The 23,305-nt window shown below is 37.5% G+C and overlaps 3 protein-coding genes and 2 long non-coding RNA genes across 6 annotated transcripts; 3 read left to right on the forward strand and 2 right to left on the reverse strand.

Annotated features, from left to right (window-relative positions):
* Positions 1–8,845: 8,845 nt before the first annotated feature.
* LOC309476521 lies at positions 8,846–10,259 on the reverse strand. Its single transcript, XR_014198233.1, has 2 exons — positions 10,176–10,259; positions 8,846–9,496 (listed from the first exon to the last, which is right to left on the reverse strand). It is a non-coding gene; the product is annotated as an uncharacterized lncRNA (long non-coding RNA).
* Positions 10,260–10,342: 83 nt separating this feature from the next.
* On the forward strand, positions 10,343–13,459 carry LOC309476495 (uncharacterized protein). Of its 2 annotated transcripts, XM_082139639.1 has the most exons (8): positions 10,343–10,560; positions 10,694–10,895; positions 10,984–11,091; positions 11,205–11,338; positions 11,444–11,617; positions 11,726–11,961; positions 12,334–12,555; positions 12,739–13,459. In XM_082139639.1, the coding sequence occupies exons 2-8, from the start codon at positions 10,770–10,772 to the stop codon at positions 13,146–13,148; spliced, it is 1,410 nt and encodes a 469-aa protein (XP_081995765.1). In that variant the 5' UTR covers positions 10,343–10,560; positions 10,694–10,769; the 3' UTR covers positions 13,149–13,459. The 2 variants fall into 2 exon arrangements, with proteins under 2 accessions (XP_081995765.1, XP_081995764.1); XM_082139638.1 differs by lacking the exon at positions 10,343–10,560 and having other exon boundaries at positions 10,598–10,895.
* A 1,208-nt stretch (positions 13,460–14,667) lies between these two features.
* On the forward strand, positions 14,668–19,089 carry LOC309500536 (sentrin-specific protease 1-like; the record flags this gene model as incomplete). The annotated part of the gene is made up of 11 exons (XM_082172146.1): positions 14,668–16,646; positions 16,918–17,037; positions 17,181–17,225; positions 17,315–17,433; positions 17,522–17,644; positions 17,719–17,784; positions 17,883–17,971; positions 18,069–18,174; positions 18,461–18,566; positions 18,854–18,909; positions 18,997–19,089. The coding sequence occupies exons 1-11, from the start codon at positions 16,637–16,639 to the stop codon at positions 19,087–19,089; spliced, it is 933 nt and encodes a 310-aa protein (XP_082028272.1). The 5' UTR covers positions 14,668–16,636.
* A 588-nt stretch (positions 19,090–19,677) lies between these two features.
* Positions 19,678–21,136, reverse strand: LOC309496522. Its single transcript, XR_014205149.1, has 3 exons — positions 20,471–21,136; positions 20,299–20,372; positions 19,678–20,147 (listed from the first exon to the last, which is right to left on the reverse strand). It is a non-coding gene; the product is annotated as an uncharacterized lncRNA (long non-coding RNA).
* A 403-nt stretch (positions 21,137–21,539) lies between these two features.
* On the forward strand, positions 21,540–22,283 carry LOC309500605 (uncharacterized protein; the record flags this gene model as incomplete). Its single annotated transcript, XM_082172263.1, has 2 exons — positions 21,540–21,982; positions 22,099–22,283. Exons 1-2 carry the CDS (start codon positions 21,655–21,657, stop codon positions 22,281–22,283), a joined length of 513 nt encoding a protein of 170 aa, XP_082028389.1. The 5' UTR covers positions 21,540–21,654.
* Positions 22,284–23,305: the final 1,022 nt, after the last annotated feature.

The following is a 23,305-nucleotide window of genomic DNA, read 5'->3' on the forward strand; positions in this document are numbered from 1 at the left end:
TTTGTTTGAAAAAGTGAATGTTTTTAGGCCTGTGTTATACATGGATGGATGGAGTGATGGAGTGATGGATGGATGGATGGATGGATGGATGGATAGATAGATAAATAGATAGATAGATGAATAGATGAATATATAGATACATGAGTTTAAACAACTTTTTGTTAAAAAAAAAAAAGTTTTTGTTTGAAAAAGTGAATGTTTTTAGGCCTGTGTTATACATGGATGGATGGAGTGATGGAGTGATGGAGTGATGGATGGATGGATGGATAGATAGATGGATAGATGGATAGATGGATAGATGGATAGATGAGTTTGATCGACTGTTTGTTCATATTTTTTTATTGTTTTGTGTTAAATATTGAAAGTAGTCTTTGGACTAATGGTTAGTTTGGGTTTAGGGTTAGTTTGGGGCTATGGTTAGGTTAGGTTAGGGTTAAAATGGCATATAGGTAGGGAGGTAAAAACGACTTTCACCCTCATTAGTAACCACCCTCATTTGCATAAAGGGCATCTGATTGGCCGAATCTTAACTGTCCATATATCTGCAACGGTGTGTTTTATCTGTACGAAACTTGGTTTATATAGTAATTGATGTATGGCTAGTCGACTGGTGGTGGTTTGGTGCGCCTCTAGCGCCACCAGGTGTGTAGACACGGTACTGCACTTTATTTTTTAGATTTGTTTTTTTTTAACAGGGGTCTATTTTATAAATTGCTGTTGTATCTAGGGTTATTTTATATAGGGGTGGTCTATCCTGGTATATTTTGGGTAGGGTCTGTGTAGGTCCCGCCAGTGGTCAGTGTTTTTTGGTTTTGTTTTCTGTTTTTTTGTGCAGGTGGTGGGTAGGTTTAGCTGGTTAGGTGAGGTAGCGTGCCAGGCCTTTGGCCTTTGACCCTGCATCCATGCAGACGCCCTGACGCAAACTGAACTTGAGTTTTCCCCCAGCTGTTCACCTGTCAATGCAAAATGGTTGCATTTGCCGTGCATATCAGCACGAGTGCTGAAACAGCACCAATGCTGACAGGTAAGTGTCTATTTCTATAGATAGATTGATGGATGGAGTGATGGATGGATGGATGGATGGATGGATGGATGGATGGATGGATGGATGGATGGATGGATGGATAGATAGGTACATGAGTTGAAACAACTTTTTGTTAAAAAAAATGTTTTTGTTAAAAAAAATGTTTTTGTTTGAAAAAGTGAATGTTTTTTAGGCCTGTGTTACATTGATGGATGGAGTGATGGAGTGATGGATGGATGGATGGATGGATGGATAGATAGATGAATAGATGAATATATAGATACATGAGTTTAAACCACTTTTTGTTAAAAAAAATATGTTTTTGTTTGAAAAAGTGAATGTTTTTAGGCCTGTGTTATACATGGATGGATGGAGTGATGGATGGATGGATGGATGGATGGATAGATAGATAAATAGATAGATAGATGAATAGATGAATATATAGATACATGAGTTTAAACAACTTTTTGTTAAAAAAAAAAAAGTTTTTGTTTGAAAAAGTGAATGTTTTTAGGCCTGTGTTATACATGGATGGATGGAGTGATGGAGTGATGGAGTGATGGATGGATGGATGGATAGATAGATGGATAGATGGATAGATGGATAGATGGATAGATGAGTTTGATCGACTGTTTGTTCATATTTTTTTATTGTTTTGTGTTAAATATTGAAAGTAGTCTTTGGACTAATGGTTAGTTTGGGTTTAGGGTTAGTTTGAGGCTATGGTTAGGTTAGGGTTAAAATGGCATATAGGTAGGGAGGTAAAAACGACTTTCACCCTCATTAGTAACCACCCTCATTTGCATAAAGGGCATCTGATTGGCCGAATCTTAACTGTCCATATATCTGCAACGGTGTGTTTTATCTGTACGAAACTTGGTTTATATAGTAATTGATGTATGGCTAGTCGACTGGTGGTGGTTTGGTGCGCCTCTAGCGCCACCAGGTGTGTAGACACGGTACTGCACTTTATTTTTTAGATTTGTTTTTTTTTAACAGGGGTCTATTTTATAAATTGCTGTTGTATCTAGGGTTATTTTATATAGGGGTGGTCTATCCTGGTATATTTTGGGTAGGGTCTGTGTAGGTCCCGCCAGTGGTCAGTGTTTTTTGGTTTTGTTTTCTGTTTTTTTGTGCAGGTGGTGGGTAGGTTTAGCTGGTTAGGTGAGGTAGCGTGCCAGGCCTTTGGCCTTTGACCCTGCATCCATGCAGACGCCCTGACGCAAACTGAACTTGAGTTTTCCCCCAGCTGTTCACCTGTCAATGCAAAATGGTTGCATTTGCCGTGCATATCAGCACGAGTGCTGAAACAGCACCAATGCTGACAGGTAAGTGTCTATTTCTATAGATAGATTGATGGATGGAGTGATGGATGGATGGATGGATGGATGGATGGATGGATGGATGGATGGATGGATGGATGGATGGATAGATAGGTACATGAGTTGAAACAACTTTTTGTTAAAAAAAATGTTTTTGTTAAAAAAAATGTTTTTGTTTGAAAAAGTGAATGTTTTTTAGGCCTGTGTTACATTGATGGATGGAGTGATGGAGTGATGGATGGATGGATGGATGGATGGATAGATAGATGAATAGATGAATATATAGATACATGAGTTTAAACCACTTTTTGTTAAAAAAAATATGTTTTTGTTTGAAAAAGTGAATGTTTTTAGGCCTGTGTTATACATGGATGGATGGAGTGATGGATGGATGGATGGATGGATGGATAGATAGATAAATAGATAGATAGATGAATAGATGAATATATAGATACATGAGTTTAAACAACTTTTTGTTAAAAAAAAAAAAGTTTTTGTTTGAAAAAGTGAATGTTTTTAGGCCTGTGTTATACATGGATGGATGGAGTGATGGAGTGATGGAGTGATGGATGGATGGATGGATAGATAGATGGATAGATGGATAGATGGATAGATGGATAGATGAGTTTGATCGACTGTTTGTTCATATTTTTTTATTGTTTTGTGTTAAATATTGAAAGTAGTCTTTGGACTAATGGTTAGTTTGGGTTTAGGGTTAGTTTGGGGCTATGGTTAGGTTAGGTTAGGGTTAAAATGGCATATAGGTAGGGAGGTAAAAACGACTTTCACCCTCATTAGTAACCACCCTCATTTGCATAAAGGGCATCTGATTGGCCGAATCTTAACTGTCCATATATCTGCAACGGTGTGTTTTATCTGTACGAAACTTGGTTTATATAGTAATTGATGTATGGCTAGTCGACTGGTGGTGGTTTGGTGCGCCTCTAGCGCCACCAGGTGTGTAGACACGGTACTGCACTTTATTTTTTAGATTTGTTTTTTTTTAACAGGGGTCTATTTTATAAATTGCTGTTGTATCTAGGGTTATTTTATATAGGGGTGGTCTATCCTGGTATATTTTGGGTAGGGTCTGTGTAGGTCCCGCCAGTGGTCAGTGTTTTTTGGTTTTGTTTTCTGTTTTTTTGTGCAGGTGGTGGGTAGGTTTAGCTGGTTAGGTAGGGAGGTAAAAACGACTTTCACCCTCATTAGTAACCACCCTCATTTGCATAAAGGGCATCTGATTGGCCGAATCTTAACTGTCCATATATCTGCAACGGTGTGTTTTATCTGTACGAAACTTGGTTTATATAGTAATTGATGTATGGCTAGTCGACTGGTGGTGGTTTGGTGCGCCTCTAGCGCCACCAGGTGTGTAGACACGGTACTGCACTTTATTTTTTAGATTTGTTTTTTTTTAACAGGGGTCTATTTTATAAATTGCTGTTGTATCTAGGGTTATTTTATATAGGGGTGGTCTATCCTGGTATATTTTGGGTAGGGTCTGTGTAGGTCCCGCCAGTGGTCAGTGTTTTTTGGTTTTGTTTTCTGTTTTTTTGTGCAGGTGGTGGGTAGGTTTAGCTGGTTAGGTGAGGTAGCGTGCCAGGCCTTTGGCCTTTGACCCTGCATCCATGCAGACGCCCTGACGCAAACTGAACTTGAGTTTTCCCCCAGCTGTTCACCTGTCAATGCAAAATGGTTGCATTTGCCGTGCATATCAGCACGAGTGCTGAAACAGCACCAATGCTGACAGGTAAGTGTCTATTTCTATAGATAGATTGATGGATGGAGTGATGGATGGATGGATGGATGGATGGATGGATGGATAGATAGGTACATGAGTTGAAACAACTTTTTGTTAAAAAAAATGTTTTTGTTAAAAAAAATGTTTTTGTTTGAAAAAGTGAATGTTTTTTAGGCCTGTGTTACATTGATGGATGGAGTGATGGAGTGATGGATGGATGGATGGATGGATGGATAGATAGATGAATAGATGAATATATAGATACATGAGTTTAAACCACTTTTTGTTAAAAAAAATATGTTTTTGTTTGAAAAAGTGAATGTTTTTAGGCCTGTGTTATACATGGATGGATGGAGTGATGGATGGATGGATGGATGGATGGATAGATAGATAAATAGATAGATAGATGAATAGATGAATATATAGATACATGAGTTTAAACAACTTTTTGTTAAAAAAAAAAAAGTTTTTGTTTGAAAAAGTGAATGTTTTTAGGCCTGTGTTATACATGGATGGATGGAGTGATGGAGTGATGGAGTGATGGATGGATGGATGGATAGATAGATGGATAGATGGATAGATGGATAGATGGATAGATGAGTTTGATCGACTGTTTGTTCATATTTTTTTATTGTTTTGTGTTAAATATTGAAAGTAGTCTTTGGACTAATGGTTAGTTTGGGTTTAGGGTTAGTTTGGGGCTATGGTTAGGTTAGGGTTAAAATGGCATATAGGGTAGGGAGGTAAAAACGACTTTCACCCTCATTAGTAACCACCCTCATTTGCATAAAGGGCATCTGATTGGCCGAATCTTAACTGTCCATATATCTGCAACGGTGTGTTTTATCTGTACGAAACTTGGTTTATATAGTAATTGATGTATGGCTAGTCGACTGGTGGTGGTTTGGTGCGCCTCTAGCGCCACCAGGTGTGTAGACACGGTACTGCACTTTATTTTTTAGATTTGTTTTTTTTTAACAGGGGTCTATTTTATAAATTGCTGTTGTATCTAGGGTTATTTTATATAGGGGTGGTCTATCCTGGTATATTTTGGGTAGGGTCTGTGTAGGTCCCGCCAGTGGTCAGTGTTTTTTGGTTTTGTTTTCTGTTTTTTTGTGCAGGTGGTGGGTAGGTTTAGCTGGTTAGGTGAGGTAGCGTGCCAGGCCTTTGGCCTTTGACCCTGCATCCATGCAGACGCCCTGACGCAAACTGAACTTGAGTTTTCCCCCAGCTGTTCACCTGTCAATGCAAAATGGTTGCATTTGCCGTGCATATCAGCACGAGTGCTGAAACAGCACCAATGCTGACAGGTAAGTGTCTATTTCTATAGATAGATTGATGGATGGAGTGATGGATGGATGGATGGATGGATGGATGGATGGATGGATAGATAGGTACATGAGTTTAAACAACTTTTTGTTAAAAAAAATGTTTTTGTTAAAAAAAATGTTTTTGTTTGAAAAAGTGAATGTTTTTTAGGCCTGTGTTACATTGATGGATGGAGTGATGGAGTGATGGATGGATGGATGGATGGATGGATAGATAGATGAATAGATGAATATATAGATACATGAGTTTAAACCACTTTTTGTTAAAAAAAATATGTTTTTGTTTGAAAAAGTGAATGTTTTTAGGCCTGTGTTATACATGGATGGATGGAGTGATGGAGTGATGGATGGATGGATGGATGGATGGATAGATAGATAAATAGATAGATAGATGAATAGATGAATATATAGATACATGAGTTTAAACAACTTTTGTTAAAAAATATATTTTTATGTTTGAAAAAGTGAATGTCTTTTAGGCCTGTGTCACATGGATGGATGGAGTTAGACTTTTGGTTGTTTGGACTTGGGTAGATTTGGATTGTGCTTGAGTGGGTGGGGCTTGTTTTCAGCTTGTGTGTGAGTTAGGTTTTGATTTGGGTTAGGTTTGGACTGATGCAGTACCAGATTTGATGCCAGATCACTTGTGATGGAGCGTCACTCTGTTGCACATCTTTTATAGAATCAAAACAGACATTTATTATACTTGTTAATATTTATTTATTTAATTAATTGTGATGGTTAATAAACATTAAATATGAATAAAATATTCAAATATACATTCATTCATCTTATTATTCAGACATCTCTATTCAGACATCTTATTATTCTGATTAATGTCATAATTCATGAGAACTAGTTTAACATCATTATTAATTTTTAAATCATGTTGCAAGTGAGAGTGAATATAGCACCGTGAATATAGCACCTGTAAAGCAATGGAAATGTGGGAATGTTATTTCAGTTTTTTTTTTTTTTTTTTTTTGACTGATTACCAGAGCCTCATCGTGTGCTTCACCTCAGTAAGTGAGGTTTGGCATAAAGTTTTTCTTCTGTGTGCTTCAGGGTTTGATGAGTACTGGCGCCACCCTGTGTAAAATGTAAGTCACTGCACTTTTTTCCACTGTCAGCACCTAGGAGCTGTCCTGTGCAAACAAGTGCTCAACGTGTCCGTCCCCCACAAAACCCAACACCACACCCACCCTGCGAACACTACTGGCTGCAAGTACTATTTTGATTTCATGCTTATCCGAAGCTCGGTTCCGAGGACTGTATGAATTAGTTGTTTATATGGATATAAACAGATCAAATATCTGTTGGAGTGATGCCAGAGCCTGCCAGATTTTTTTTACCCCTTCCCCACCATGAATATGACAGCGCTGTCCCCTTATGTGCAGGAGACGTCTTTCCAGTATGTACAGTGGTTGTGCTGCCTGAACAGGGTGGGCCAGTGAGAAACATCTGCACAGCAAACCTATCAATGCTGCTCTGGAAAATGTCACCATAACAATGTGAATTTAATAAATATGAAGGTACATATACAAATAAGCTTGTTTTCTTTTCTTTTTTTTTCCTTTTTTTATAAAGTCCCCCCTAGAATCAAAGCAACTTAATGCCTTATAATGCCAATTTGTTGACACACCATTGAAGTGCAGTTTACATATTAATGTTATTTCAACATTAACTTGGTACATCAGACAGCGACATTGTATTACCAGTGTTTAAAAAAAATTATTTAGAATCAACGTCACATTGTGACATTGATCAAACACATTACCAAATAACTTTAGTAATTCAGATTTATTTCTCTCAAATAAGTATTAACATAGTTTTTAATGGCAGTTCTGTTTTGTCCTTATAAATTGCGAGTTATGAAACAGTTAGTAACCTCTATAAATTCATAATTGAAGGATTTAAGTAGAAACACAGGATGCAATTATGCATTTGAAAAAAAAAATTGTGACTTCCTTCAGCTTATGTGATACTATTCACTGCAAATGTTCCTTTTATTCATATATACATGGTTCTATGAATGTATTTTACAAAAAACATGTAATCTTCATTTCTATAATGTTATTATATTGTAGTTACAACCAATAACTTTAGTAATTCAGATTTATTTCTCTCAAATAAGTATTAACATAGTTATTAATAGCAGTTCTGTTTTGTCCTTATAAATTGTGAGTTATGATATGCAATTATGCATTTGGAGTTGTTTGCTTGTCAATGTAACTAATGATCAATCATTCCTGCAATAAAATAATAATGTGTAGAAAATAAATAAGAATACTTACAAACAGTTGTACTAAATATATATATATATATATATATATATATATATATATATCTTCTTTTTACATATTGGTTTAAAAATATTTTTAAAAAATTGTATTACACATCGTTGACCTTAGGTTATTAAATGTTTGATCAACACACTTTCATTCCAGACTTTTATTCCATGTAGTGATGTTGGAAAAAAGTTAGGCCCCACCCCATTGGATTTAAATTCCACTTTGAATAGCGGAAACCAAACGACTTTATCGAACAACTTTTACTTATTAGACTTTGTCGAATACGTATTATTCCCTGACTGATTTTTCCATGGCTGATACAGTACAGAAAAGGTAATGCTTCTAAACATTATTTTTTTGTGTTATATCGGTTTCCTCTAGTCAGCTCCAGGTCGACGAATGCGCCCGCGTTCCTCCGACTTATTTGCAGCAACATAGTCTCCGAGTATCAACATTTATGGTAATAATAATCAATGTTTTTTGATCGGCTATTCGGCATGCGATTGATTTCTGAAGTGTCTCATATATATAAACATTAAGTATTCAAGGTGCTATAGGTGCTATGGGCGTGGTCTTCGTGGTAAGCGCTAACGGGACATTTTTTGAAAACATTAAGACGTCTTACAGGTCTAAAACTGCTAAACGGTAGTGTAGTTCCAAAGTTTTGAAGTAAAGCCTTTATGTAAAGAAAATGTATAGTTAGAATCCAGCTTTCAACTTCGACTTGTTTTTTGTGAATAAGCTACAATCAATTCATTGAGGTCAGAGGTCATGGTGGTTACAGAGAAACCAATTTCTCTCAACCAAAAAAAAACAAACAAACAAAAAACTCATGTTAACAACGTTTCAAAGCAAACCTATTGTGTTTTCAATTTAAGAGACACCCGATCACCAGGCATTTTCCACCTATATTCTTAGTTTAAACTGGACTGCAAATACACTACCAAAAATGATTTTCCAACTTAGTGTTTGTCTTTTTTTTTTAAAACAGTCCAAATATTGAAAAATATATATACACTATATATAAATAATTATGCATTTAATAGAGGAGTAAAACGGAATAAGATGCAATGTCTTGTTTTCTGGAAAGAATACAAACAAAGCGAGTTGTTTAGAAGAACAAACAATTACTACAACAATTGCACAAACAAATTATTTTATTTTTTTAAAACCAAGTTTTCAAGCGAATTCATTGTGTGTTTCTCAGCGTTTAAAGACAACGTTTAGGTTTAAGATGACCATTGTCATTAAAGGGTGTGAGCGTGCACAGACTAAGGCCCTCACAATGCAAATGGCATTAGTGCAGGGCAGGCCCTGTTGTGCTGCTGCTCATTTAGTGTGGTTTTTTTTTTTAATTACATTTCTTCAAATCATGAATTGTTCTTTAAAATCGTTGAAATAATTTCTTTCACGTGTCTGTTTGTCTCCCAGGACTCCTGATCGTCATCTTGTCCACTGCTTGCGGTGCCACAAGCCTCAGGAGTGCATCTCCGTTCACCTGGCTCGTGTGTGCATGAGGAGCAGCACTCCAGAGGAGAGAGCAGCCGAGGTGCAGAGCGCAAAGGCCTCAAGCAAGGGTTGGGTCCGCTACGGCAGAAACTGGGACTACAATGTCATCTGCAAGCTCATTCCTGACAGATGCTCCCAGGCCAACTTGGTCAATGAACTTCTTCGCCGCGGCTTCTTCGTTGCCAATCAGCCCTCGGAGACCGATGCTGAAGCTCCATCTCCAACCCGCGTAGTCCCGTCTGGTCCGACTCAAAAGTAAGTGCAGTAAACCGTGTGCTACACTGCAAAAAGAAAAAGAGTGTTATTCCCCCTCCGTATCCTTGTCTCGTTTTCCAGTCCAAATATCTAACAATTCTTAAATCAGGATGCATTCACTAGATGTCATAATTATAGTGGGTCCTGTTTTCTGTGATAAGTAAATCAGATTGAAGGGAGTTGTTAACAAAGACATTCACTGCAAAAAATGCTTTTCTTACTTAGTATCCGTGTCTTGTTTTCCAGTCCTAATATCAAAAGAATTTCTTAAAATCAAGATGAATTTACTAAAGTAGTAAAATGCTATATTATGTCTGGTTTTCTGTGGAAATAATTAAAATGAAGGGTTTTTTTGCTTAACACAAGCAAAACTATCGGTCCATGGGGTAAGAAAAATATGGTTTCTTATTGAATTTAAGGTTCTTTTTCTTAATCCATGGACAGATAGTTTAGCTTGTGTTGAGTAAAAACCCACTTCATTTTAATGCATCTTCATGTAAGAATTTTTAGATGTTTGGACTGGAAACCAGACAATAATACTAAGTAAGAAAATGTTTGTTTTTTGCAGTGCAGCATCTTATACAAATCTACTCCTCTAGTAAATGCATTTCGACTTGAGATTATTTAGCCATTTGTACTGGAAACAAGACAAAAGTACTAATTAAGAACATCAATCATGAGAAATGTAGTGTGGATGTTACCTACCATAAGGTGACAATGCAACTGAATAAAACAAACAAACAAACTCACTGACATGTGCGACCACACTTTTATCCTGAGATGATAAAGTCACAATGCCAAGAAATGCTCTTGGCTCTCACCTGCAAACACTCTGCAATCAATCAGTCAATCACCCTCATCAACTCGACACAGTGTCTGTCAGCTGTTTGTCTGGTGTTGAGTATGATCCTGCCATGTGTTCCCTTGTCTAATGTGCCATGTTGTCATTGGTTCATTGTTTACAGGTGTCCCTTGTCTTGTCATTAGTCTTGTGTGTATTTAAGCCCTCATGTTTGCCACGTGTCTTTGTCAGTTTTTTGTTTCACTGTACCCGTGTTTGCTGAGTGTCATGCCGTCCCATCCTTCTGTTGTGAGTTAATGCCACGCTGTGCTTTTGTTCTATGTCTGATCTTGATATGTTTCTAAATGCATTTGAGTTCTCATCTATACTTGCCTCCAGCAGATCCCTTACACCTGTCTTGTTTTTTGTTTTGTCCAAACAGGTTCTTCCTCTTTGGGATTGCTGCACTCAAAGATTGTCAAACTATTTTAAGAGTGGCGAAGCCGGAAATAAACAGGATGTGTCAAGATCTGGAGATGGGCAGAAAACTCGGGCACAGAGAAAGTACCATGTATAGGTACTACTGCGAAGCTACACTGGTTTTTGCCCACATGCTGCGCCCGATTGCTGTGGAGTCCTTGACAGTAAGTCCATGTCTACTTTAAAGACTTTACGCTCATGATATGATGCAGTGTTTACGTATGCATTAGTGACCGCTCTTTCGTTATCCAGGATTCAGATTGGCTTGATCGGTTTGAGCATAGTGGCAGGGTGGTGATCGGCGTAGGGAGGGGCACGGATACCAACACGCTGCTTGCCCTGACCCAATGGGAGGAAGCTGTGAGTTTTAGTATGACATAAACAGCCGATGACTTGCTACCATTGTTTATACCATTTAATAATCTTTTGTTCGCACAGACATTTTTTCCCTTTTTTGTTTTTGTTTCCCATAGTGTTTGCAGGTCTACTTCAGCAAGATAAGGCCAGGGAACATCTGTCACGAGAAACCATGCAATGCCTTCTTTCTTGTGTCCTCCGGTGAGGCGGTCTCCAGCGTATCGCGAGACCTCAAATGCCTACACGATCTGTATGTACCTGCACATATGCGTGTGTGAGTGCACACCGTTAACTACATTTTGTCAGTCACAGTCATTTCACAGGCAACCCTTTGTGTTCCATTTTGTTTCTGCAGGCACAAACTTCCCCACTTTACTAGCCAGGATGTGCGCAGGGCGGTTGGCATTGCTGCGCAGAAGCTAACGGAGCCCCAACGGCAGGCGGTGCAGTTTTACCTGGACCGTGGCGCTCGTGATGTCGGACCACAGGACGCTGTTGACGCAGCTGTGCTGCTGGACTCTTTGTGCGTGTAAGTCTCTTCACGCAGCAAGGACCTAACATGTCACAAACAATCTTTACATCCGAGTAGCCATAATTTTGCCCAAGTAACAAACCTTTTTGTTCCTCGCCTACAAAGCAATTCTTCGGACGACGACCACCAGTCATTTGCTGAATTGGCTACAGCCGGAGGCAGTTCGAGTCTGCCAACTGCCCGCAAAGACTTCTCTGCATTTGTGACCAGTTTTCCCATTTCACTGGATGGGCAGCCTCCATCGAAAAAACAGCGTGTGAAGTATGGGTTTCCTGAAGACGGCACCTTCTATGATAAGTGGCGGGTCTCGCAGTACGCCCAGAGGCGGGAATATCTTCTGGGTAAGTCTCCGAATCCACCAATACAGCATTGTCCCGCATTTTAACATGCAGACGCTGCAGGTTGCTGTGGGTGTTTTTTTAAAAAAAAATTTAAATTTTTTTGTAAACAGCCGCCAAGTTTTTACCAATGCTTAAGGCATTTTTTTTTTCTAAACCCCTTAACACAGCAACACACCCACATCACACAATTAGCCAAGGGTTTGATCTCCTGGTCAAAACTAAACCTTTGTTTTTTTTTTTTTTTTAATACAAACTCCAAACCCAAACACCTTTTCCTACCACACACTATCTCTATCAAAACGCAGCAATGTCCGACTCACACCGATCACTTTTGACTTCTTTTGAGTAAAGTGGTTTCATTTTGTCTTTCAGAACACTTCAAAGTCCATAAGCCTTCGACCGGAAAGTTGTCGAGGCTGATTAGGCAGGAGGGGTGGAAGTCCAACTACCCGAAGCCAGAGGAGATTCAACGGTTGTGGAAACCATCTCCTTCCAACCTCGCCATAGAGTCGGATGAGGCCATAATGAAGTGCCTGTCTGAGCAGACCTGGACGGGGCTGGCTATTAAGGACTTCGGTGCCAAGCAAGGTCGTGGTAAGGGTAAAACTGTGGCATTAGTTTGTTCTATAAATGAAACGTGGGCCATGCAACGTATACTGCAAGGAATTATTAGCATAGGCAGTAGAGGTTTTTTTTTTTTTTTTACAGAACACATTTTTCAAATGAATGCAATGTTTATTCAACCAACTCAAAATGTAATGTTTTGTTCTATTGTAGGAGTGGTTGCAACACGGCCCTTTCTTAAAGGGGAAATAGTTTGTGACTATCACGGGAAGGTGATTCCAGCATCAGTTGGGAAGGAGATGATGCGGGACCTCGGTGACCAGGCTGGCTACTTGTTTTTTTTTAAGGCGGGCCAAAGAGACCTATGTGTCGACGCGCAGACCTTTCCCTGCACATGCCATCCCAACTCGGACACGTTTGGCCGACTCATAAATCATTCTGCAAAGATGCCAAACTTAAAGCCGTTTTACTGCTCCGTTAAGCTGAGTGGAGTGAAAACGGATGTAATTTTGTTCAAAGCGCTCTCTGACATACCTGTCGACACCCAGCTCAAATTCGATTATGGTGTTCGGAGGACCTCATTCCGTGGCGAGGGCTTAAACCTAGAATGGCTTGATGAGTAGGCCAGGACTTGCACCTAAAAAATCTGTCCTGTCACTTTTCGACACAGGCGAAGCTTGGTTCCGAGGACTGGATGAATTTGTATGAGGATCTTGTGCCGAAGATGGCTGCCTGCCGGGGTTTTTTTGTCTCCCCTTTCCCCTCAGTCCACAGAGCTTGATTTCGTTGCCAGTTGTTTTGTCTCAATTTTATAGTTCTGTTATAGTTTTTATTTTATAGTTCTTTAATGTTTACATTGTTTCTTTTTAAGATGTTATTTTGTAAAATGTTTGTCACTTTTTTATTTTTCAAATAAATCTGTTACCCATCTCAATTTCTCTGCTTGTTCTCTATAAATATTTTAATTTGAGATGTCATGCATTAGTGTATACAACCAAATTACTTTTTAGTGTATACAAAAGTGAGCCCCCCCCCCCCCCCCCCCTCCTGATTTGAGCCTCTGAGTCCAGTTCTCATGCTCCGTAGGCCCTTAACATTGAAACAGAAACCAGTGTATTTACAGAAAACAATTTCAAAATGAATGCATTGTTTATTCACAAACTCAATGTAATGTTTTCTTCTATTGCAAATCACAAGTGGTGTTGTGGCCTTTGACCCTGCATGCAGACGGCCTGACGCAAGGTGAACTTGAGTTTTCTCCAGCTGTTCACCGGTCAATGGAAAACGGTTGCATTGGCCGTGCATATCAGCACCAGTGCTGAACCGGCTCAATGGCTGTATGTAATATGGCTTTGTATGAATGTGAGCCCTTATGCCCGTGGATATATGAATATTTAATTCAATAATAAATACTGGTTAAATTGTTTTATCTTTTTTGGTTTTCTTTTTTCTTTTTTTCTGTAATGTGATTTGTTGTAGTCTTACTCTTGTTATAACATCGGCTAATATGCATATTGATTTTAAGTTATTTTACAATGGTTAATATTTATAGTCCAATACATTTTTTGGTGAAATGTATAGACGGTTTCAACGGTATTTAAAATGAATTACTATGGGTTTTTTCATGTACAACAGAGTCCCACTTCGAGTAGATTATGTCTGATAACAAGTAAATAAATTACATTAGCTAGCAAGTAAAAACTACACATAGCCACTGTAATGTTGACTTACAAGTAGAAGGAAGGAACAAAGTTCCTGCAACACAGAACACTGCGACAAAGTTACAACCAAGTTCCGGCCAGTCGAGTAACGATGGAAGCTATGTTAGACCAAAAGTCTTACTAGTAGCTAGTCACTACTATGTAATTAATTTATGTAATAATATAAGCCACCCAAAATGTAAAAGAAATAAAAACATCCAGTAATTGTAACTGTTTTTAATTATAAATAAAAATATAAATAAATGATATTTTGGTGCTAAGTTTACCACTTAAACAGGAAATGTTCCCTGTTAATTTTATTTTGCAATCCTGTCACATTGTGTTACCTTGTAGTGTGATCAAACAGTTGGTTTGATCACAGTTTGTCTGTTGACATGTACGTGATTAATCCTCTCGGAAGGGTTTGGCCATTAGGCTATATCCTCCTGGGACCCATGAATAGACTTTTGTCCACTGTAGTGGACATTATATTTTAGTGAATTTCTCTGACATCATACATGTCACATGAAACAACCTGGGTGTCCTGTAAAGAGCACATTCAGGACTTTCCAGAGACACCAAATGTTTGGAGGTTTCACCATGAAAACAACTTCTCCTTGGTCTTTAAAAATGTCTGACATTAATTTAGTGATCAAATGTAGCATTCTTATGGAAATATGATAATATATTGTAATTATAATTTAAATTGGACTACTTTTCAGATTGTATTTCATAAAACAACATCTCAGGAAAATGTTAAGGGGTTTAAAAAAAAATAAAAAAATTCTGTTACAGAACAGGGCATTGATTTCATACGTGTCCACTGTAGAGGACACCAGGACTTAAATCATGTTTATCAGGCATTTTGTGAGACGAAACAAGTGAATATGGAAATAAATTATACATCAATATTTCTATGAAATATTAGATATTATTATTCAAATGTTGCCAATTATTACTCCAATTATTACACTTCTTTTTTCATTAAATGTTGCTCCAAGAACACATTAATGTGCACATTAGATACAGTTTATAGATACATTGCATTGAATGGGAATATTAATTTATGGACATTTTACCCACATATTGCATAAAGTAAAATGGTGTATCAATTCATTCCATTATTTCTTTCATAACATAGTTGAGAATAATCTTTATACAAATTTTGGTTGAAAAAATCCTGAAACCCCCAAATTTATTGGTGATTGAAAAAAAAAATCCCATTGTTTTTGCCTATACATATAATTTCATGTCATTTTATTTTTTAAACAACTTAGTCCTGACGTCCACTACAGAGGACATAGCATAACGTATGAATAAAATATTATTTTTCAAAAATGTTTTTTTTTACCATTTGTTTATTGTGCTCTAAACAGTGTGATAACCTGGAAAAAAACTAAATTCAAAAAACTTTTTTTTTCTGGGTCCCAGGAGGATATCTGTTGCTAAAGTGGAAGTTGTCTCAAGTTGTCCAGCAGAGGGCAGCAGATTCCTTTTTAAATGAGAAGTCCCGCTCCTTATTCTGTTCTCAGTTATGGCCTAAAGTTTATTATAGATGCAGAATATTAAAAATGAAGGGGCAACGTGTCTGACAATCTTTATGAATAGACAAAATGATATGATATGTTCAATCGACCCCACTGTCCTTCGGTCTCAAATGAAATGCACATGTGCTTTAAGTAGTTTTTTCTCTTTTTTATTTTTTACTTTTTATATTGTTATGTTTCCTTTTCATGTAAAGCACTTTAAATTGCCATTGAGTATGACATGTGCTATATAAATAACGTGCCTTGCCTTTGCTACGAGGGGCAAAACATCAGTGGCCACGAGTGTAAATTAGAGATATTATAGCCTACTGTATGGCCACCGCTACTCTACTAATTCCCATCCCCCTCTGTGACCTGTGACGTCTTACTGTCAATCAAACCTGTTGTTTTACACCGTGTGAGATCGATCTTCTGCTGATCAAGGTGACAGTCTTTCCACTTTTTTAATTATTTGCATGATATTTCAAGTTATGCCTGTACTTATGACATCACGTGAGCGGTTTCGAAACTGGGCTACTGAGTGGATAAATAACAGTTTCATGTGGCTTTGAAGTGATCGAGCGTTTATACGCTGTGTTGTTACCTTGTAACACTTTTGCTATAGCTTTTTTTTTTTTCTCTGCCATATATAAAACCATTTGGACATGAACATTTTTTTACTAAAAAAAATACCATGCTTGAACGTCATGTAGCGAAACAATGATTAATTTTGTAGTCTTTATTGTTCTCTTGTTTAAATTGTATTTTTGATTGTGTATTTATCAACATCTTTGGCTCTTTTTAATTTATACTTTTTGAATGATTATTTGTAGGTTTTCTAAAAAGAATCAGTTATTGCAAGAGACTGATTTTTGACGTGTGACAATGGAAGAAGGTAAGGCCCGATTCACTAGAAAACTGCCATGCAAAGTTTGGTCCCACTTCATCAAGTGTCTTTAAGGACATCGTCAATGAATGAATAATTTAATTACATATATATATATACATAGAGAGAGAGAGAGAGAGAGAGAGAGAGAGAGAGAGATCAAATGATTCTATCCTCAAGTCCTTTTATTAGACAATTGCTTTGAGTGATAGCCATATGGAATAAGTTAGCACTGGGACAATAACCCATCTCATAATTCACATTCATTATTTCTTTCTAGAGTCTGTGAGACGCATCAGAAGGCAATACAAGGATGTAAGACGACATGTTGTCCAACTCATTATAGATAGCAAGGAAGACATGAGGAGGCTAGAGCATCGTCTGCTGGATCTGGGCACATGTACAAACAGTAAAATATCAATTCACATACTTTTTTTAACATTATATTTATTTTGTATAAGGCAAGACACATTTAAAATTGTAGTTGTGTTGTCAAACTAAATAAACAAATAATCTATCACTGTGTTATCCACCCTTCCACAGCAGAAACTGTGTCAGAAACTCAAGTCAGCCCACGCATAGAACAGTGTAAGTTAGAAATATTGCGTCTGTGATGTGAACTATGGGAAGGCTCTTTGAAAAGTGACATTATACACTCAGTATGTTTTCAAATACAGGCATTACAGATGCATGGAGAGGAAAGAATGTTTTTGTGATGGTCTCCAAAATTGGGCCATACAAAGTCTTCTTTTTTGACCTTTACAGTACTTCTCCAGGTCTGGAGCTCGAGAGTGAGGTACACAAACAAACAGTCGCTTGACTTTATTATTATGTATAATAAACACAACATGTATGCACCCTCATGTGAACCTCATTGTCAGCAGGTCATCAATGCCTTCATCTATCTGGAAATCCAGAAATTCAACATTCGGTCAGCAGAGCAGGCATTCTACATAGACAGCTTTGAAATGAGAAAAATTTGGCGAGGACATTTAACAATGCTGAAGGTTGGTTTTATTCAGTGTAAATACGATAAGGTCACAAAGGCTTTGAATTCTAACAACAACAAAAATATTTCCAGATTGACCCCTCAGTGTACCACTTCATCATTGGCATCACAAACAAGCACAACCACTGGACAGTTACGGTATAAGATGGAACTTGCTTTGTTTTTGAAATAAACCAAACTAAAATGGACCATTAGTGTGCATAACTATGTTTCTATATATTCTAAAATACTGAAAGGTTATCCTGCCATCACAGAAGAAGGCATTGTTTTTAGACCCAATGGGAGAAAGTCAAATCGATATAATGAAGTGCCAGAAGGTGACAAGGTATGAATAAATAAAATCAAAGGCTTTTTACAGTAATGTATTTGAAACTACAATGCATAGCGCTGTCATTTGTTACATTGTTGTTTGTCAATATAAGAGCACTGATGCTTCAGAGAGGATACGACGCCTCAGCCTGGACGTGCGAGACGGTTCCTCATCCCAAACAGAGGGATTCCTCGTCCTGTGGAGTTTTTGCACTGAAGGTATCAAAGGTGTAAAAAACTGCTCAACTTATTTTGATGAGTTAATGTAATATGTTTTCCTGACATATAAGATTCAACTTATTTTTTTAAGTCAGTTTGATGAATTCAAGTTTCAATGACTTAAACATCCAATTTGATTGAATAATAAATAAAAAAATAAGGATGATTATATGATGGTGGCCATGGACATCATATAGTAATTTCTAATAGCACTGTCCTAAAATGACAACATATATATATATATATATATATATACACACATCTTTTTTTATTACATTTTTTGTAGTTTGCCGAATGTATTCTCCGTCAGCAGCCAATTGATTTTTCCAGTGATGAAGAATCAGTTAACAACCTCAGGAAACACATAGCTGTCACTCTTCTACAAGACAGTGGTACGTTTCACGGAAGTTCTCAAGTTCAGACAGAGCACCATTCATTTTAGTACACATCGTTTAAATCACTGATGCATAACCAGTTTTTTAAATTATGATTTAGTATGTAGAGTAGACCTTATGGCAGTAAAATCCTTGAGCTGTGAATGTCTCGAGAAGCTAATAAAAATGTTCGTAATGATTATTGCAGTTCTTCCCAGACATGACACAGGGAGAGCATTACATCTATATAAATTGTTTTTGGCCTCCTATTTTTTTTCTCTCTTTTATTCTGTATTGTTTTCTAGATGATTTAACCCGGTTGTGCTCATTCTGTGGAGAGGAAAGCGGAGACACCGCCTGGGTTAGTATGTGCAAACATTTACACATGCATCCTCAAAGTTAACAGTGATGTTATCATTTAGTTGTCTTTATTGATCCAAATTTTCAGATTAGCTGTCTTTCCTGCCTGCGCCGGTACCACAGATCCTGCGTTCAGCCGTCCAGCCTGGATACTTTTGTTTGTGCGGCTTGCAAGGATTGAGGACCCATTCAAACATTGCATCAATTATTGTTTGTATTGTTTGGATGGACTATTCTGCAAAATGTATATAGATTCTAATGGGGGTGCTTATGCCTCTATGCCTACTTGTTTTTTATTTTTTGTTTTTAGACGTTTTATTTATTAATAAATATCGTTGACTTTGTGTGGTTTCAACTCACACTTTGTTATTTATTTATTTTGAGATTTCCAACTTTTTTGGGATGGGACACTCGCTGTATATAGTGAATTGGAACATTGACTATGTTCCTCACCTATAAAGCTGAATCAAATTGGTCTAAAATATAAATTAACTTTAATGGAAGATAATCTTCTTATTGTTAGCTTTATGTATTTATAATTGCTTTTTTTATCAAATAAAAGATAAAGAAAAAGTAATTAATTGCAAACAAAGTCCAAGCACTTTTGTTGGAGGGCACAGATTCAATTTACCACAAAGGACTTTTCTAGGGGCCAAACATACGATGCCATGTGTTAATACGATGCATTCCGTACCGCTGCATTTGTCACAATTTATCTGGACCCACCTGAACACTGTCAGCTAATAACATTTATATTACATTTGTGCATATATGTTTGGGATTTTTTTTTTATGCAATATGGCATTATTTTCATACTCCACAACTCTAATTGAACTAACCATAAGAGTTATAGAGTCAAAGTAGCTTTGTTGTCTTTGCAGCTCTATACGTAGCTCATATACTGTGAAATGAAACAGTGGCCTAAGGTGCTGCATATATCAACTTAGGACAAACAAAAAACACTGTACACAATTAGATTATAAAGTCAGAATGCTTCTGTACCTCCTGCTAGACGGCAGAAGGGTGTGTGTGGTCGTCCGCAACACTGATAACTCTGCGGGCACAGCGTGTGTCTGTGAGAGGGAAAAGGGACACTGATGATCTGCTGTCCTCACTATCCGCTGCTGGAGGTTATGATCCGGGATGGTGCACTTTCCAAACCCTACAGTGATGCAGCTGCTCAGGATGCTCTCGATAGTCCCTCTGTAGAAAGTGTTGTGGATTGGGGTGACCTAAAAACTGGTGTTGTTGTTTAGAAAAAATGTAAAAAATTAAATGCATAACAAAAAAAAACAGGGCCTTTAAATCTTGGTTTTTCAACAACCAAATGAGTTATAAATGTACATTTAAATGACATGTTTGAAGAGTAGTACTGCTTTAAGTACTGTACCTACTTTGACTTGGTTTGCCTTGGGATATTGCAATTTCATTCTGCCTTCTTCTGACCAAATGGAAGAGCACAATCTATGGTCCAGGTCATTAAGACAGAGGTTAGGATCAGGTTGTTGACTGGGAGAGAAATCGTGCTCTGCAGCGAGATTAAAAACCGTCTGTGGCATTACCTGTCAGCACTCTTCTGCATCATGTCCATTATAAGACATCAAACCCATCCAAGGTATAGAACGGAGAAATCATTTACATTAAAGTCACTGTCGTAAGTCGTCCACTAGAGGTCAGCAGAAACGTTACAGTGCGACTCTGGTCTGTCAATCATCCGCTCCAGAATAATAGGGAGCCTGAAGAAAGTTTCAAGAACTAAATACTGACTTTTATCACGAGGTGTCATTAGTTAGGTGGTGATAATAGTGAAATAGTACAGTGTCGTTGTAAACTAGGCAACCTGTTTGTCTTCTGCTGGTCCGTCTCAAGAAGCGCACGTACGTCACAGGAGCGGAGACGTCAGCTGTCAATCAAAGTGCCGCCTCATCTGCCCTATTCCTATTCAGAGTGACACAGCCGATCAGTCGACAATCAAGGTAAATATATATATGTATACATATATATAAAAATAAATAAATAAAGCGCACATATAGCCTATCACTTATTTTTCCACAACATGCACTTCGATGGGACATGATCTGCTAAAGTAGTCAGTCGACAAGTAACGTTAACAGGCTAACAGCAGGTGCTTTTATCCTGTTAGTCTTGCCTTGTTATATTTATCGCTGTGTAGACAAATCAATCCTCTGTAACTTTTGTTTGTTGTTGTCGTGTGTCTGTTGAGATCGACCGCACTTATAGGCCAATTACATTGTAATACCCGTATGCTGCAAAAAAACACGCACGCACAAATTAAAACATTTCGATGAAGACACGACAGAATCGAATTATTATGCTTTTTCATCTGCGACAACATGCGCTCGATGGGGTTGTGTTGACATTTGTATAGATTTTTTCACAGACCAATATCGCTTTAGTTCTGTTGTTTTCCTACCGCTAGTTGCAAACACGCTAGCCTAACTGTAATCATAAACTTTATTATTATAAATCTTCTCCCCTATAGGTCATTTTGAAGTGCATGATGTTTTCCCCCAAAATGTTGTTAATGATCTGCACATACCGTTTCCACAAGATATTTTCAATTATATTTCAAATTTCTATTCCGTGTTAGATGAGCAGCTCTTTAGAAAATGACCTGGACCTTTCTGTCGAGGAGGTGATAATAACGCGGATAAACTGTTTTGAGAAATTTGCGGTTGCTCAGATTTCAGATCTGCAACAAAAACAAAAAAACCTTGAAGAATCGATGAACGACAAGATGCCCAGTGACATGGCTGCAGTTAAGGCTGACCTCAGTGCCTTAAGATCACGCGTGGAAGCTCAAGACCAACAGATTGGGGAAATAAAGAGAATTCTTGAAGAAAAGGCAACCAGTGGACCGTCCCACTCTGAAGTCCAGAGGAAGAGATCAGCTCCGTCACCGGATTGGACTCCAGAGCAGAAGAGGAGCCGATCTGAAGACCTGGACCAGATCCTCCAGCCTTTCTGGCCTGAAAAATCAGACGCCCGCGAGAGGCTGAGTGAAAGACAGCAGGCCTTCTTCAACTACATGATGGACCAGCTGAAAGTAAAAGGTGAGAACGCACCGAGTCTCTTTACTGTTTAACACAAAAGCATTCCCTCAATACAATAGAAGTCATGTCACATGATGATAACAACAACAATAACTAACTCCTGATATTTCTGTCAGATCGGAGAGACTTACAGCGTAATGCAAAGATAGTGCAGTGTGAAGGAGTTTCCAGGGGTGTCTGGGAGGAGGACTGGGCTCCTGAAGACATCAAGACCAGCTTCCAGAAGTACCTTGAAGAAAAATTAAAAAACTATGTGAAAAAGCTCATCAAGAGGACCGCTGAAGAGACATCAGACAATTAACCTAAACAATTCACGTGTTTATTTTTTTTATTGTATAAAGTTCATGTTCACTCTTCACTTCTGTTGGGTTCTTCATATTGTGTTTGTGCTTTATTTTTATAACTTTTAAATAATTTTTTATACATTCTAAAGTTTTTTTGTTTCAATAAAATAAATGTTCTACTACAATCTGACTCCAGGTCTTGTCCTTTAGGTGTTTCTTGTGGGACACTTTTCTGTAAAATTTCTGTGGTAATAAAACATGCATTTTAAAACGAGTCAAAAATATATTAAAACAATTAAGAGAATATTATTCTTTAATACTATTTATTTTTAATGTGTTTTATAAATGTATGTACACATTTACAAAATGTATCACAAAATGTGATTTATGAGCAGTTGGCCACATCCAGTCAAATGAATGGCTCCTATGGCCCTCTGCTGGTAAAATCAATTTGTAAACTGTAAATATTTTATCTTAATCTCTAACCAGCAAATGATTCGACATCTAAATCAATATCCAAAAACAACTTGTATATCATTTAGGTCATCATTTAAGTGAGGTTTTCATTCAAATATAACGTTTTTAAATGGAAGTTAATGGTGAGTTTTGTGGTGATTGGTACCAATGTATGAAGAAGTAAACACTAAGAAGAAAGTTGTAATTAAAAAAAAGTTTTTATTAACAATCACTACAAATCTTTGGGGTCATAAAGACCACAATTACAATTAGTATATATACTAGAAACTGCATGGGAAGTATATCAGGGTCAAACAGACGGATGTCGTGTTATCACTTTTTTCAATGTAGTTTCCCAGAGCCATTACGTAGCAGCAAAGCATCTCAATGTCTCAATGTTAAATGTCAATGTTAACAGATCATGCAAGGATTTACAACACATCACTTCGAACCTGTAAACAACAGTGATCTGAAGTAGTTGGAGATTGCAATGTTATTGGGAGTCATCATTCTCAAAAAAATAGGTTTTTGTAAGTTAGGATTAGTGTAACTGTAACAAAAACGCACTTTTTATAGTCCCACT

This window comes from Leuciscus leuciscus (assembly GCF_965113295.1).
Source record: "Leuciscus leuciscus genome assembly, chromosome: 1".
Classification (NCBI taxonomy): domain Eukaryota; kingdom Metazoa; phylum Chordata; class Actinopteri; order Cypriniformes; family Leuciscidae; genus Leuciscus; species Leuciscus leuciscus.

What these genes read in the sequence shown, in the direction of transcription:
- LOC309476495 (XM_082139638.1), top strand. Translation starts at nt 10,617, where the DNA reads ATGCATTTGAGTTCTCATCTATACTTGCCTCCAGCAGATCCCTTACAC. An exon ending in CTCAAATGCCTACACGATCT is followed by an intron (nt 11,339 to 11,443) that starts GTATGTACCTGC and finishes TTGTTTCTGCAG; the next exon opens with GCACAAACTTCCCCACTTTA. An exon ending in CGGTGCCAAGCAAGGTCGTG is followed by an intron (nt 12,556 to 12,738) that starts GTAAGGGTAAAA and finishes GTTCTATTGTAG; the next exon opens with GAGTGGTTGCAACACGGCCC.